General features: G+C 42.8%; 1 protein-coding gene across 5 annotated transcripts; it reads right to left on the bottom strand.

Moving 5' to 3' along the window:
* Nucleotides 1–397: 397 nt before the first annotated feature.
* On the bottom strand, nucleotides 398–14,757 carry tom1 (target of myb1 membrane trafficking protein). 5 transcript variants are annotated; one of them, XM_028041778.1, is made up of 16 exons: nucleotides 14,569–14,757; nucleotides 11,956–12,040; nucleotides 11,777–11,855; nucleotides 11,521–11,670; nucleotides 10,171–10,305; nucleotides 9,944–10,078; nucleotides 5,898–6,014; nucleotides 5,577–5,707; nucleotides 5,441–5,483; nucleotides 5,236–5,365; nucleotides 4,605–4,668; nucleotides 3,195–3,264; nucleotides 2,824–2,889; nucleotides 2,383–2,445; nucleotides 1,832–1,871; nucleotides 398–1,057 (listed from the first exon to the last, which is right to left on the bottom strand). In XM_028041778.1, exons 1-16 carry the CDS (start codon nucleotides 14,729–14,731, stop codon nucleotides 963–965), a joined length of 1,566 nt encoding a protein of 521 aa, XP_027897579.1. In that variant the 5' UTR covers nucleotides 14,732–14,757; the 3' UTR covers nucleotides 398–962. The 5 variants fall into 5 exon arrangements, with proteins under 5 accessions (XP_027897579.1, XP_027897578.1, XP_027897580.1 ...); XM_028041777.1 differs by having other exon boundaries at nucleotides 5,577–5,710; nucleotides 14,569–14,753; XM_028041779.1 differs by lacking the exon at nucleotides 2,824–2,889 and having other exon boundaries at nucleotides 5,577–5,710; nucleotides 14,569–14,749.
* Nucleotides 14,758–15,234: the final 477 nt, after the last annotated feature.

Below are 15,234 nucleotides of genomic sequence, written 5' to 3'. Positions count from 1 at the left end.
TTTTTATTGTATCAGAAAATGGCAGTTTCTAATTACTTGTTCATTTTTGGGGGGGAAAAAATGGCAAAATAACACAAAACCGTTTCATATTTTTAGGGGAAAAAACACAGTGCGAAATAAATAAAAGGAACCTCTGCATTCTTGAATTAAGCTACTTATGGCGGCAGCATGATGACGCTCAGTTTTTTCTTTGGGAAAAGAAAATTGAATTGGACTGAAGTTCTTCTTTCTTTCTTGACCCAACTTTTACCTTTTTGAAGCGTGCTCAGAGTGCAAGATTTCACAGCCACCGTTTCATAGTAAACAACGTGAACCGCAGAATAATAAATCGTAAGATGAAAATAACAGTGACAGTTTGGATTTGGAGAAAAAGAAAGAAGACAAGACAGCTCTGACGTCCAGTTAACAGTTTTAGTTTAATATCTGGCAGCAATTTGTCATGAATGTCCGTCATTTTGCGGAAAAGCTGGAAGTACAAAACCTGGAATTTTTCCACATCCAACAAGAAAAAAAGTGAAGCATTAAACAATAACAGTATGTTACATCAGAGCTTCACTTATAAGTTTACAGTGTTTTATTTTAATTATTTTTTAAAGTGTATTTTTTACCTTTCATGTTACCAATATATATATATATGCCTATATATATATTTATATATACATTTCACAGCAGTATAATACATAATATATCCTGCAAAGTGTTTCTTTGTAACATTACCTTTTATTCCCCTCTGAATGCCAGGAATGTAACCATATAGAAAATGTGCAAAAGTTTGCTCGCATACAAACCCTCCAGCAAAAACATTCCTTCACCAGCATGGTTTTCATCCAGTTCCCAGCTCATTTTCTCGTCCAGCGTTGTTCCTCGAGTGTCACTTCCACGTAACGACCCTCCACTCACTCACAAGTCGGGACGCTCCGGCCGGTGGCGCCGGGGGGTTGGAGGTGGCCCACCGAATGGCTTTAGGACTCTGAGTAGCTGGCGTCCTGTGAGGAGCCTCGCAGGGACGGCAGGCGCTCCGCCGCTTTTGCTCTTTCTGCCAGAAACCTGTCGAACTCTGCCGAGAGCCAAAAACAACATGATTCAGAGTTTGAGTCGTGGCTGACAGCTCCAGGTTAACCGGAGAGGAACATAAAAAAAGAACACATAGAATGTAGAGAAGGTACGTCCTGATTAGTTATTAATAAATCTAAATCCTGCTGGAAAGCGCCATCTGCTGGTGAAATGCATGAGCCAGGCCTGTCGAAAGAAATTAATAGTATGATGAATTAAAACAATATAAATAATTACCACTTGCATGATTTTTTGTTTTTCTCTTTTCTCTCTCTCTTTCTACCAAAACCTGAATGACAAAGGTCTTTAGTCTAGTGCTTTGGTCTCAACTAGACTTTTTTCTGAAAGACAATTGTGTTTACAGAAACGTCATCATTTATTTTATTAATTGTTTCTGTTGTTTTGTTTATTTATTTTCCAGTTCCTGTGTTAAATGTTCAGTAGAGTTTAAAATTTATCAATCTTTGAGAATGTGTTAAGCCATTACCATTACATTACCGGAAAATGGTCCAAAACAACAATATTATCGTTTATCGCGATAACTTCTGGGAGAGTTTATCGTCCAGCAACGTCTGTTATCGTGACCAGGCACATTCAATATTTCCATAAAACAGAAAACAAACCAGACTGTGCCCACTGCTTTAAAAATAACAGTTTCATACATTAGTTTCAGAGAACGGTTTCTATCTAATGGATCCACTGGTAACCATGGCAGCCGAATAAAATGCTAGCTAAAATCAGTGAGTCATTCAGCAGGACTTAATGTTTTAATCCTCACCTTCACTGGTCACACCCTCTGAGTCTTCATAGTCGTCGTACTGCATTGCAGAAAACAAAACACACAAAGAAAACATTTTCATTCACCTCCCTTGTTGTAGTGTTTTGTCAAAGTGCTGGCAAAATGATTTCAAATAAGTCCTTTTTTTTTTTTTAATTGCAGCATCAATACTATACAGTGAAAGTGAAAGAAAATTCCAACCTTTGTTTTGTTTGTTTTTCCTTCACCCTGAAGAAATGCGCTCAAACTAAAACCAATAAAGACCAGCAAATACAATATCCTGCTGTTTTCTAATTGCACATGTTATTGTACAGAACTGAGCAAAACGAAATAGATTTCCAACATAGCCGAAAAATCCTTCTCAGAAAAACCAAATAAAAGTTTCTCAAAAAAAGTTTGCTGGTTTCAACGGTTTATAATTTTTAGAAGTTTTATGAATGTAGAATTTTTAGAGAAGACTGTGTGCCTTTAATATTTAAACTACAGTAAAATAGGTGTAACACGTCAGTTGGAACATAAACAAATCAGCTTCATAAGATCTGGTCGCTGACCTCGTCTTCCAGCTCTAGCCATTTCTCGACATCGTCCATGACATTGGACTGGTTGATGGGAATCTGAGGAGGAAAAGTAGAGCAAAGGGTCAGCGGAGCCGGAAGTGAAACAGCGAAATCGTCATGCCACCAAACCACCGAACACAAATCGAAAGCGAAAAGGACAGAAGACTCAAACTGCATCGCCAACCAAAACGAGGAACGGAGAAAACTCAAGAAGTGAGGAAAAATGTCAACACGTCCCAAACAATGAGGTGGTGCTCTCGGAATCAAACACCAACATGCAGAACATTGGAACTGACCTCAAAAAATAAAAATAAAAAATTTTAATAAGTAAAAAAATTGTCATAAACAGAAATAAAAGTCACCCACAACACGTGCGAATGGCAATACAGGCACAAAATGCAAGCGTTGGCACGCTAGCTGAGCATTCAGACCCACCATTCCCCTTTTAATCATCCATTCTAACTTTGGTGAAGAGCTGTGGGTCGAGGCTGGACTCTCATCCTTCGTGCACACACACACACACATACACACACACACAAAGAGTTCATTGAAAAGGAAACACTTCGAGAGACATAACTATTCCCCCAAAACTCACCACTGTGTTCATAGCACAGACGCTATAAACACCCTGTTTAAAACCTAACTCTAAGCCCAACTTGACTTTTAAAATTTTTTTTTTACCATTTTAAGCTGCTTCACGTGTGCGCAAATGTCCCATGACAGACAACAAGTTCAGTCTTGTGACTCTCAAATCTGTAGGAATCCCAAATGCCACTGTGTTTTTTTTTTTTGTTTTTTCTTCTTACCAATCTGGAGTTTTGTAAACTGCTGCCCTGAGCTCGAGCCAGATCGTCCGCTGTCACTTCATTTGTATCACTGAAAACAAAAGGTTTTGTACATTAATTAACTGCCGTTAGAGTAATTTACATAAGAACAAGGCAAACCGGGTGAAACGTTTTCAGCAGAAAATGCAACTTGCCACAAACATGCAGAATTACAGAATTTGCGTCGCTTTTGTCTGCAACTAAAGGGTCTTGCATCGTGTGCTTACAACATTTTTCTCACATGGTTGGAGTGATATGGTCATGCTGGATGTGCATTAAGACAAGTTTGGATCCTTTGGATTCTTCTGGCCGAACAAATCGAGAAACTTTCCACCTCTCAGCTGCCGCAGGATGACAAGATGACTTACATGATCGATATCTGATATTTGATATTAATATTGCTCCTCTAACTGATATCTACATGTGTCATATACATTTCCCTACACTTCCAATGTTTTGCAGAAGCCTCTCTGCTTCATCTAACCCCATCCCTCCAGAAACACAAAGCTACTAAAGCGGCAACAAGATTAATATAACAAATTAATATTGTTTATGAATATGGACCGAATTTTATTTGCCTGATATGCTAAAAAATGAACACCATTGGCAAATACAGATGTTTGATGCAGATATATCATGTATCCCTAGTTTTAACATTTGGATTTATTTCTATGCAGTGGGGGGTGCTGATAACTAAAGCAGTGGGCTAATTAAACATTTTCAAAGTTAGCAAAAATATTAAAGCACAAAACCTTAAAAATAATTGCTCTGCTTTTAATGGATAAACTCACCACCGTTGGCATGCTAAGATGAAAGTTACTTGTCCTAATCTTATAGCACTAATAATAAATTAGTTCTGCTTCTGCTAACACAAAAGCGCTACAACCAGCATGGTCTGGAAAAAATAATTTAGGGTTCAAGGCTAGCAAAAGTGCTAAAGCGTTAAGGAATTTTATTTCCCCCCACCGTTAGCCCACCGCTGTTGCTTGGCATTGCAACTTGTCAACTATATCTTCAATCTTGTTAAGATGCGCAGCAAAGCAGTTGGCATGTTCACTGCTGGATTTGGGAATGTCTTGAAAATCCTAGAGTGAAGATGAACGACTGCTTTATGCTCACAAACTCTGCTGTTTTGGTGCTGCTAGCCGTGCTAACATTACCCATTTTGCTAATATAAAATGCTAAACACAATAAAAACTTGTCAATTCTAAGGTCATTTTGCCTTTGTTTTAAAACGATGTCACGTCTTATAAAATATAAATAAGAGAAATTCAAATCAGCTAAAATCAGTAACAAGCAGATAAAAAATAACGAGGAACTGGAAACAAAATACTGTTCAGCGCGTTGCTGGTTTTAGCCTTTTAGAATTGATTTGTAATTTCTTTTGTTTACCTTGTTAGTTGCCGACTTGAGATGTTTATTTTCTGCGACAACATGTCGTCTGATTCGCTTGTACCTCAATATGAAAAAAGAACAGGAAGCGTTGTAAAAAGGGTAGAACAACAACGTAAAAAGAATTCATGGTAAAATCTTTAAATAAGATATTCAATTGAAAATGGTACAAGAACAACATGCTTCATATTTATACAGAAAAACGCCACATTAAAAATGTAAAAACAAATACATCGCTCTCCACATTTATTATCTATGTAAACAGGAAAAGAATAAATCTATGTCTTTATTAAAGCAACATATTACACTTAAAAAGGTACATAAATTCAATGAGAAACAATATTTCCAAATTAAGAAATAATTGTACTGACTTGACTTAATTGATTTGTGTAATTAAAAAAAACCAAACACAAACTTAAACAACCAGATGATTCTCTACATCAAACACCAGGCAACATTTCTAGCAGGCGCTACAGGCAAAATATAAATGTCACTCCATAATATATGTGTAAAAAACCCCACAATATTTCAGTTTCATCACTTTATGACACATCTTGGTACCATTTATAGCTATGAGCGAGTTACAGAAAGCGAGCTGCGTTTCAGACACAGTGAGAAATGCGGCACTTACTCAGCTTGGCCATCAGACTGTACAAACTGTCTGGCTTGGACAGACTGAGGGAGCTGTCACTTTTAACTGAGGCGATCCCTGATTGGCTGACGGGTGAATAAAGGTCCGACAGGTTCATATAGTTGTCGCTCTGCAAGAAATTAAAAGAAAAGTGTAAAATCCAACTGATACACGACACTAATAAGAGGATATTGCTGCTCTTTACCTTCTGCTCTGTGCTTTGACCGATTGTTAATCTTCTTTCAAACCTGTAAATAGCAAAACAACCAATGGGGATTAAAAAGCCTCATTGAAGAGTTTATTATTATTATTAATAATAATAATAATAATAATGTAGTCACCTGTGGTAGCGAGTGAAGGCAGTGTTCATTTCATCGTTGGTGGCCAGTAATTCCTCGATCAGCTTCTCCTCGCTGAGTCTGGGGATGATCTTCACGATCCTATCTTGCATTTCCTTACATACAGTGTACAACTGCTAATGACACAACCAGACAAAGCATGTGTGGGTGGGTGGGGGGATTGAAGGGCCAGATGTAGCACGGAGCGCATGAAGCACTAGATCAGTTAAGGGTACTGCAGCGTCATCAAGCCACAGGAGAGGAAGGAAATCCACAGTGACACGGCGAGGAGCGCATTCAGCTCCGAGACGGATCCATTTTTACCTCCAGCAGCTCCATGTCTGCCTGCTTCGCCGTGACCGGGTCCAGCTGGCTCATCATGTCCGACATGGTGGACAGGTTGCTGCGCACCACGCCCAGCTCCGTCTTCAGCATCTTCACCTGCAACGACACGGCGAGTGAGTTGAAGAGCGCAGCGACAATCCGAGATGCGCTGAGAAATCGGCCGGCGACGGTCAAACTAGGGACGCACCGATCCACTTTTTTTCACTACCGATACCAATATCTGAGGTTTGATATCGGCCGATTCCGATCCGATGCAGGAAAACAATGCCGTGTTGACTTAAAATATTTAAATTTTTGAAACGCAGACATAAATGTGCTGAATACAACAATAGCTTCACAAGCATGGTCAAACTGCACATAACACAACTTTGATTTGTTCAGTCGGTGAAATTAGGAGTAGAACAACTAATGTAAAATTAATAAGATAGAAACTGAAATTGAGAAAAACAATAGATTGGTAAAACATATTTAAAAAATAAACTGCGGCAAACTGTCATGAAGTGCGGGTGTGAGGTGGTGAGGCAGAGGCAGCGGACCCAGGTATGATGAATGATGAAGATTTAATGAAGAAAACCAGGCAAAACTACGAACAGCAGGCACAAGGAAACACTGACGACAAAGAAGCTAACATTGACGTAGACAACTAGACTCGACATTGACGAGGACCCGACGAGGAACAAAGAACACAGGTGGAGTTAAATACACGGGACGGTAATCACAGACGAGACACACCTGGGAACAATCAAGGGGAGGACAGGACAACGAAGAGACTTACGGACACAGAAACTCTAAATAAACACAGAAAAACACAGATCCTGACAGTACCCCCCCCTCAAGGGCGGCTACCAGACGCCCACAAAACAAAAACACAACAAGGGTGGGTGGAGGGGCGCTGGACGGGGGCCAGAGTCCAGAAGAAACAAAAAACAACCCACCATTGTGGGCGGAAACACAGGAAGGGCCAAGAGTCCAAAAAACAACAAAAAACTACCCACAGGGTGGGCGGAGGCAAAGGAGGCGGGAACCACGGAGGTGGTCCGGCGGTCGTCCGCGGCGCTGGAGGCGGGAACCACAGAGACGGTCCGGCGGCCGTCCGCGGCGCTGGAGGCGGGAACCACGGAGGCGGTCCGGCGGCCGTTCGCGGCGCAGGAGGCGGGAACCACGGAGGCGGGACCCCCGGAGGCGGTCCAGCGGCCGTCCGCGGCGCTGGAGGTGGCAATGGGGAGTCCCGGGGGCCGCCCACAGACGGCGATGACGAGCCCCCCGAGGTAGGGTCTCTGGTGGAGCACAGGGGGTCTCGGTCGGAGCACAAGGAGTCTGAGTCTCGGGTGGAACACTGGGGGTCTGAGTCTCGGGTGGAACGCAGGGGGTCTCGGTCGGAGCACAGGGGGTCTCGGTCGGAGCGCAGGGGGTCTCGGTCGGAGCGCAGGGGGTCTCGGTCGGAGCGCAGGGGGTCTCGGGAGTCTCGGAGGGAACGCAGAGGGTCTCGGGAGTCTCGGAGGGAACGTAGAGGGTCTCGGTAGGAACACAGGGAGTCTCTGGAGGAACACAGGGAGTCTCTGGAGGAACACAGGGAGTCTCTGGAGGAACACAGGGAGTCTGAGTCGGAACACAGGGAGTCTCGGTAAGAACACAGGGGGTCTCGGTCGGAGCGCTGGGGGTCTCGGTCGGAACGCTGGGGGTCTCGGTCTCGGAAGGAACACTGGGAGTCTCGGAAGGAACGCTGGCTGGAACGCCGGCTGACTCGGCCTCGGGTGCGCCGCAGCGAAGCCTTGGAACCGGCTGCGGCTCCGGAAGGCGACGAGGGGCCGGGTGCACCGGCGGCTCACGTCGCTGTCTCCGACCAGGCAGCGGAGGTGGCGACTCCGGAAAGCGACGAGGGGCCGGGTCTGCCGGCGGCTCACGTCGCTGTCTCCGGGCAGACAGCGGAGGAGGTGTTTCCGGAAAGCGACGAGGGGCCGGGTGCACCGGCGGCTCACGTCGCTGTCTCCGACAAGGCAGCGGAGGTGGCGCCTCCGGAAAGCGACGAGGGGCCGGATCTGCCGGCGGCTCACGTCGCCGTCTGTGAGCTGGTCGCGGAGGTGGCGGTTCAGGAAAGCGACGAGGGGCCGGATCTGCCGGCGGCTCACGTCGCTGACCTCCCGGACGGTGGAATCGACGGGGGCCGTATCCGGGGGGTGCCAACACCAGTCTCGTCCCCCGGAAAAGCTCCCGCTGCAAGTTGGCGAGAGCCTCCGCCAGCTCCCTGTCCTCCCTGCCGGACCTCCGCCACGGGCCGCTCTGCCCTTTAGGCGGTAACCTCACTCCAACTGGGTCCATTGTAGCAGCCTCACCTTTCGGTCTGGTCGGGTCCTACTGTCATGAAGTGCGGGTGTGAGGTGGTGAGGCAGAGGCAGCGGACCCAGGTATGATGAATGATGAAGATTTAATGAAGAAAACCAGGCAAAACTACGAACAGCAGGCACAAGGAAACACTGACGACAAAGAAGCTAACATTGACGTAGACAACTAGACTCGACATTGACGAGGACCCGACGAGGAACAAAGAACACAGGTGGAGTTAAATACACGGGACGGTAATCACAGACGAGACACACCTGGGAACAATCAAGGGGAGGACAGGACAACGAAGAGACTTACGGACACAGAAACTCTAAATAAACACAGAAAAACACAGATCCTGACACAAACTTTGTTTCCAATGGGTCAGAAGGCGTAATTATGAATTCTGAATATAATGTAACATAAATAATAAAGCTTGACGTGGTTCAGAGCACAAAGCATAGATTTAGACTGAATTGATCGGGCACTTTGCCACAATCCCCAATCTAGAAATGTTTGTTTTGATAACAGGACGATACAGATGTTACTATCGGATCGGTGCATCTCTATGCAGGTTGAAACTATAAGGTTGAAAACAACTAATTTCTTTTCCAAGCAGCGACTCTACCGTAGCTAAGCACTACATTACTTTGCAGCCACACTTTTCAGTGTGGAAGTAGGAACTGAAGGAAGAAGACTCAAAGTTAGTTGTTTTGCTAGCAGTGTTAGTGAGGTGCCTAAACAGGAAGTGAGGCTGCTGCTTTTAACTCGGGGTGAGATTTCAGGAGTGAACAGGAAGCTGAACGTTTTAAAGTTTTCCTTTTCAACAACTTTATCCAGATTACGCTGGATTAGGAAGTCTTGGAAGTTTTGGAAATCTCTGATCTTAATATGAAAGTAAAGTAAATCCACAGATATTAGTGCTAATTGTGCTAATCATGCTAATTTGCTAATATAGAGCAGATTAAAATTTCACATCTGTGATCAGTTGTCTTTGTTTTGAAATAGCAGTGGAATGGTGCTTATCTGCAGAGCTGTGTAACACAGACTGCTCACTCACACGCACAGTGTGACGTCGCCTCTCCTCCTAGTGTGATTCAACAATCATCTGTCAGTGCAGAGTTTCAGAAGGAGCAGGAGTTTTTAAAGAGACAGAAGCCCAATTTCAAGACGTTAAATTAGGAAGGCAAATGACTTTTAAGTCATATTTAACACATATAGCATTTTAAGAACAACTGAAGTTAACATAGCTACTTTGTTACGCTAGAAGATGGCAGAAAAATACTGTCCCTTTAGAAAGATACATTTTCTATGTTTTTGTTTAAACCCCTAAATAGAAATTAGCCAGTTAGCTAAAACTTGTTGGAAGGTCAGAGCTTCACAAAACTAGTGATCCGATATCAGCCACAAACACTTCTGCTGGTTGAGTGACTCAATTCGTAGTGAAAGGAAGGATGAAGGTTAAAGGCCAAAGTAAGAAATAGAAATAATAAGCAATTGTTAAACCACCATAGCATCACCTTCCTGAAATAATGCCACCCCCTCGCCCCCCAAATTTTTGCACAAAAGAAAAATTGGCAAACTTTTTCTGTCAAATTTTAGAAAAAAAATGACTTGGGCTATTATTTTAGGAAGGTGACAATAGAGAAACTGAAATTGTCAGAGCGCGGTGACAGTCAGCTGTTGTCTTCCGGCTGCATCACCTGGCTGGGAGTGAAGGCACCAGCTCCCTCCAGGGCCAGTCTGAGCTCAGAGGTGTGAGCGGGGATGAGAGGAGGTTTAGAGGACAGGCGCACAGCAGATAGAGCAGTGACAGCGGGCCCGTTCGCAGGTAAAGTCTGCATGCGCAGAGGCAGCGAGAAGACAAGAGAAAAGGAATGAGCAACAGACAAGAGGAGGCAGATCGGAAGCACAGCAACGGCGCCTGCACCTTCTTCGGAGCCTGAGCCGACGGGTAGCCGTCGAGCTGAGCCGCCGGGAACTCCAGTCCCTTCCGCCGCAGGTCTTCGTACACCGACACCACGCCCGTCAGGTCGGGCGAGCTGCGGAATGCGTCGGCCCACGCCTTTGTTGAGGGAAGAGACCGCAAGTTACTCACAGGCAATGACGCGAATGAGACCGGGTCCAGCCCGGGCTCTTTGTTTCACCTCAGCTCCACCTGCAGAGCCTGGTGCTACACTCACAGTGGCACTAGCTCAACATATTTTACTTAAGTGAAAAGTAACAAGTAGTTGTCCAAGAAATTACTCAAGTGAGAGTGAAAAATGATTTGTTAATAAGGCGTCTCGAGTAGTAACTGATAATAAAAAAATAAATCGTCAATCATTTAATGTTTAAAAATGACATCATCAAACTGAAGCTATGTGGAAATGTTCATATTTTAAGGACCTAAATGTCCTAAATAACATATTTACAAAATAGCAAAATCAGGCGAAAGAAAAAGAATCCAAATCAGTTTCTATCAACATAAAACTTTAGGTGTGTATCTGTGTCTGGTGAATTTTTGGTAAAAAATAAAAATATATATTATGATTTTGTTATTTTGTAATAATTTTCATATTAGTCATTAAAACAAACACAATTTCCACATACTGTAAGTTTATATTTATTATTTTGTAATTCTCTTTTTTAGATAAATAACTTTCATTTTTTATTCCTTAAATGCCAAAATTTGCTCATAACTTCATATTCTGACAAACTGAATGACATCAGCCATCAAAACATAAAGTTATGTGGAAAAGTTGGTATTTTAAGGACTGAAATTAAAATAATTTAATCTAAATAACATGATTACAACAAAATCATCTCCCTTTTTTTTTTGTTTTACCACAAATTCACCAAACAAAGATACCCACCTAAAATGTTTTAATCAACGTTTTATATTGAAAGAAATTGATTTGGAATTTTTCCCCCCTGATATTTGCTTTTTTGCAATTCTCTTATTAAGATGAAATATTTTCTTTTTGATTCCTTAAAACACTAACAGTTACACATAACGTTACATTTTGACAAACCAAATGACGTCACGCACCAAAACATAAAGTCACGTGGAAATTTCGGTATTTTAAGGGTATGACAATAATTCATCTAAACAACATGATTACACAAGAAAACAAATTCAGGCAAAAGAAACCCTAATAAAACTTCCAGAAGTTAGCGACACTTCACAATAAAGTCCCTCCTGTAAAAGCAAAGCAAAGTAAAAATTCTCCCTAAAAGAACCTATTTCCCAAAAAGTTACCCAAGCAAATGTAACCAGTTACCACCGAACTCGCCCCACCTGTATGATGCCGAGGACTCGGTCGTGTACGACCTGCGGCGGGTTGTTCCTGGGGATGATGGAGCGCACCAGAACGCCCTCGATGAAGTCGCGCGTCGTCACCGAGGTGTGAAACCTGTAGCCGCAGTTCTTCACACACGTCTCGAGGACCTGCGCTGGGAAAGAGGATGAGGTGGGAATCCAACAAGCCACGAGAAACCAAGCTGCTTCAATTCCAAGATTTCACACGACGACAAAAAGCGGAACCGGCGCTCACGGTAAGAGCCAACATGATCTCCTTGAAGTTCTTGTTGGCCACAATCCGTTTCTTTATGGCTCTGACTGCGTCTCTGGGCCTGGAAGTCAAGAGAGGTGGCAACAGTTACGACGCATGGAGGCTCGAGGGAAGGGCATGTTTCTGATGAAGACGGATAACACACACACGCGGATACACACCCTTCCTCTGAGCTGTTGATTATGTCACAGATTTCCATGTTGAGTTCCCAGTCTTCAGATGGTAAACTGGAGTTAGTGGCACGCTCTGTAAGAAACCCCCCCAAAAAGTCAAGAAAGGTAAAACGGCGCGCTAATGCTAATGCTAATAACAAAAAAATATGACATTTATCCATATTTATGCATCACATTTTTAATTGTACCATTAGCAGCTGGTAAATCTTTTTATTCTTTAGCTTAAACATTTAGCTACAGTTCTGTACATTTTGAAATTAGAAACTATACATTAGCAATGCACCAACAGGAAAATTACTTTAATTTTATAATTCTATCACAAAATGTATTCTCTTCAAAGGGAATGCACTCAAACCTACTGAAATGAAAAGAAACAGCAACGTAGCATAAAGCTAGCTACTACAGTTTATTCAGTAGTACTTTGTGTATAAGCTGCATGGTGGGCGTGGTTTACTTCAGGAGGCGAGCGCCATTGTGGAGACGCACATCTTCATTATGTGGGGATATTTTTAGCTCCTGGCTGCCTGGATGAAGGACAAACGATTTCCTGTTTGACCCAAAAAACCTGGAAGAATCATCTACAGCTCCGAAGAGACGGCCTGGATCAGATAAGACTGATGAACACCAATCAGTGATGACCACAGGAAACCTAAATGTGCGCAGCTATGTGAACGCATACTTTCCACTTTGGTACTTTAAGAGCAGCACACTCCTAGATACCTAACAAAAACAAACAAACAAACAGTAAAAACTACCACAAATAATGTGGAAAAATGAGTGTGTCAATATCCTTTTTTTTGGAGCGACAATAGAATAGAACAGTCCTTTGTTTATCACTAAGATGGGAAATTCCCAGTATAGTAGCTTGATTGATAGATAAATTGAGAGTGGAGGGTTTCTAGACCAGTTTTGCCAGGAGGGGGCTTCAGGGCGGGTGGCCAGTGTTTCTCCACTGGGACACAGAACAAAAGAATAAAAAATACATAAATTAAAAAAAGGTCAGTATTTCATTGGTTAATATTTTAAATCAGCCACATTTCGCAGGTTGCAGACACCTGATATAGCAGATGACAACTGTGATCCTATCTCAATTATAGATGCAACGATCCGATATTAATATCTGTATCGGCCGATATTGAAAAAAAAAAATTCTACATTGGGTATTGGTGACGATGTGCCAGATCCATGAGGGCAGATCTATAAGGTCTAATTCTACGCCTTGTGCTCTGAGCAACGTCATTGTTTGTTGTTTATTTTACATTATATTTAGAATGACTAATTTTGCTTTCTGATCCAATTGAAAGATTTGTTGCAGTTTATTTTTATTTGCTTCACCAAGATAGACAACCTATTGCTTTTTATGTATCAGTTTCAGTTTCTTTGCTATTTATCTTACATTGGCTATTATACTCCTGATTGAACTGACGGAACAAATTAAACTTGTGTTGTTTTTACACGTTTGACCGAGCTTGTGACGTTACTGGTGTATTTAAGTTTGCTGTGCTGGTGCAGAGTTATCAAATAAATGTGTCATTCAGCACATTTATGTCTGTGTTTGAAAAAACAGAAAAGCTTTACGTGAATTCAGCAGATGGATCGGTATCTAAACCTCAAATATCGGTACTGGTATCGGAAGTGCAAAAAGTGGATCGGTGCATCGCTAATCCCAATGCAGCTGAAGGTAAGAGTGATTTTTAAAAAATGTTATTTAATGTTAAAAAAAAGCTACAAGGCTAACAGTTGAAATTGGTCAAAAGTAGCAATCAGTGACGCAAACAGAAGCACACTGGTACACCCGTTAAGAACAACAACAATAATAACATTTTCATAAACAGTTGAAAGAAATCCACGCTGTATAAGAAACTTCAAACCCCCAAGTTGGCACGTTTCACAGAAAGATGAAAACAGGCCCACGAATGATGCGTTAGCGCGTTGTTTAGACGGAAGAACCCAACTGTTTGCCCTTAGCATTGTTTACAGGCGTTACATTAGAAAATGTCAATATAGGTGTACGCGCTTCCTGGTTCCCAAGGTTACCACTGTCTCTTTAATAAATGAAAACGAGCTCCTTAACCGTTGATATTAGAGCAATAATAATAATAATAGTGATGATGTCTGAAGCCGTCAGTTTACGTATACTAGTGAGTGAGTGGCACAGAAAAGCCAGTGTGATGTAAATGTGCTGCAGCCTGCTCTCATTTGGGTCAGATGGGGTGGTGGTGGGTGGGGGTGGGATGTCCGGCTCAGCTCGGTGCAGGTTAAAAACGGAGCCAACGGGGACCGATCGGTCTCCCAACACCTCCCCCGCCTAATCATTGTCTTCTCAGGGCGTCAATCACGCCGTAAGCCGCTGCGCCTCCATCTGTTTTCACGCGTCTAAGTTGTTGTTTCCCTCTCCATGGAGAAACGCGCCATGTCTCGGAATACAATAAAATAAAATAAAATAAAATAAAATAAATAAATAGAAAACAGAACGGAGTAAACGGCAGCTCGGTGGAGCCTGGGCGGATCGCTCGAGCAAAGCCAGTGATCGCGTTAAGGCGCTTTCTTTTTTTAATTTTCTCTCTCTTTTTTTTTTTTTTTTTTGCGTTGAGAGCTCACCGATTAACTGGCCCACCGGCGAGCTGAACGGATTCCCCAGCAGAAACTCCATGACGGTGGACGGTGAGACGGTCCAGCGAAGCCCCGACGTCTCCGGGCCCCCGCCGCTGCTGCTGCTGCTGCTGCCGCTGCTGCTTTCTCCAAAGTGGAGCACCGAGTGCATCAGGCTTTAAAGGGAAAGCAGCCTGCTACTTATCAGATGCTCGCTGTTACAAGGTCAGTACGCTGTAACTGCGCCCCGCGGTGGCTGCTTGGATGTCTGCTCCATTAAACTAATAAATAATTAAATAACAGAAGAAAATATTTGCATGCAATAACTGTCCGAGCTTGCAGTCACTGTATGCTAACAGTATGCAGTTACATAACTGTATGCTGTATACAGTATGTATACCGTGTGCTAACAGTATACATAGTATGCTAACAGTATGCAGTTATGTATACTGTTAGCATACAGTGTACTGTTGCAGTGTACTGTGTACTGTATGCTAACAGTATACATAACTGTATGCTGTATACAGTTATGTATGTATACTGTATGCTAACAGTATGCTAGCATGCAGTATACATACTGTTAGCATACAGTATGTATACTGTATGCTAACAGTATACATACAGTATGCATATACTATGCAGTATATGTATACTGTATGCTAACAGTATACTAGC

This window comes from Xiphophorus couchianus, chromosome 16 (assembly GCF_001444195.1).
Source record: "Xiphophorus couchianus chromosome 16, X_couchianus-1.0, whole genome shotgun sequence".
Lineage (NCBI taxonomy): Eukaryota > Metazoa > Chordata > Actinopteri > Cyprinodontiformes > Poeciliidae > Xiphophorus > Xiphophorus couchianus.
Note: the sequence above shows the minus strand (reverse complement) of the source record. Positions and strands in the feature narration are given on the sequence as shown.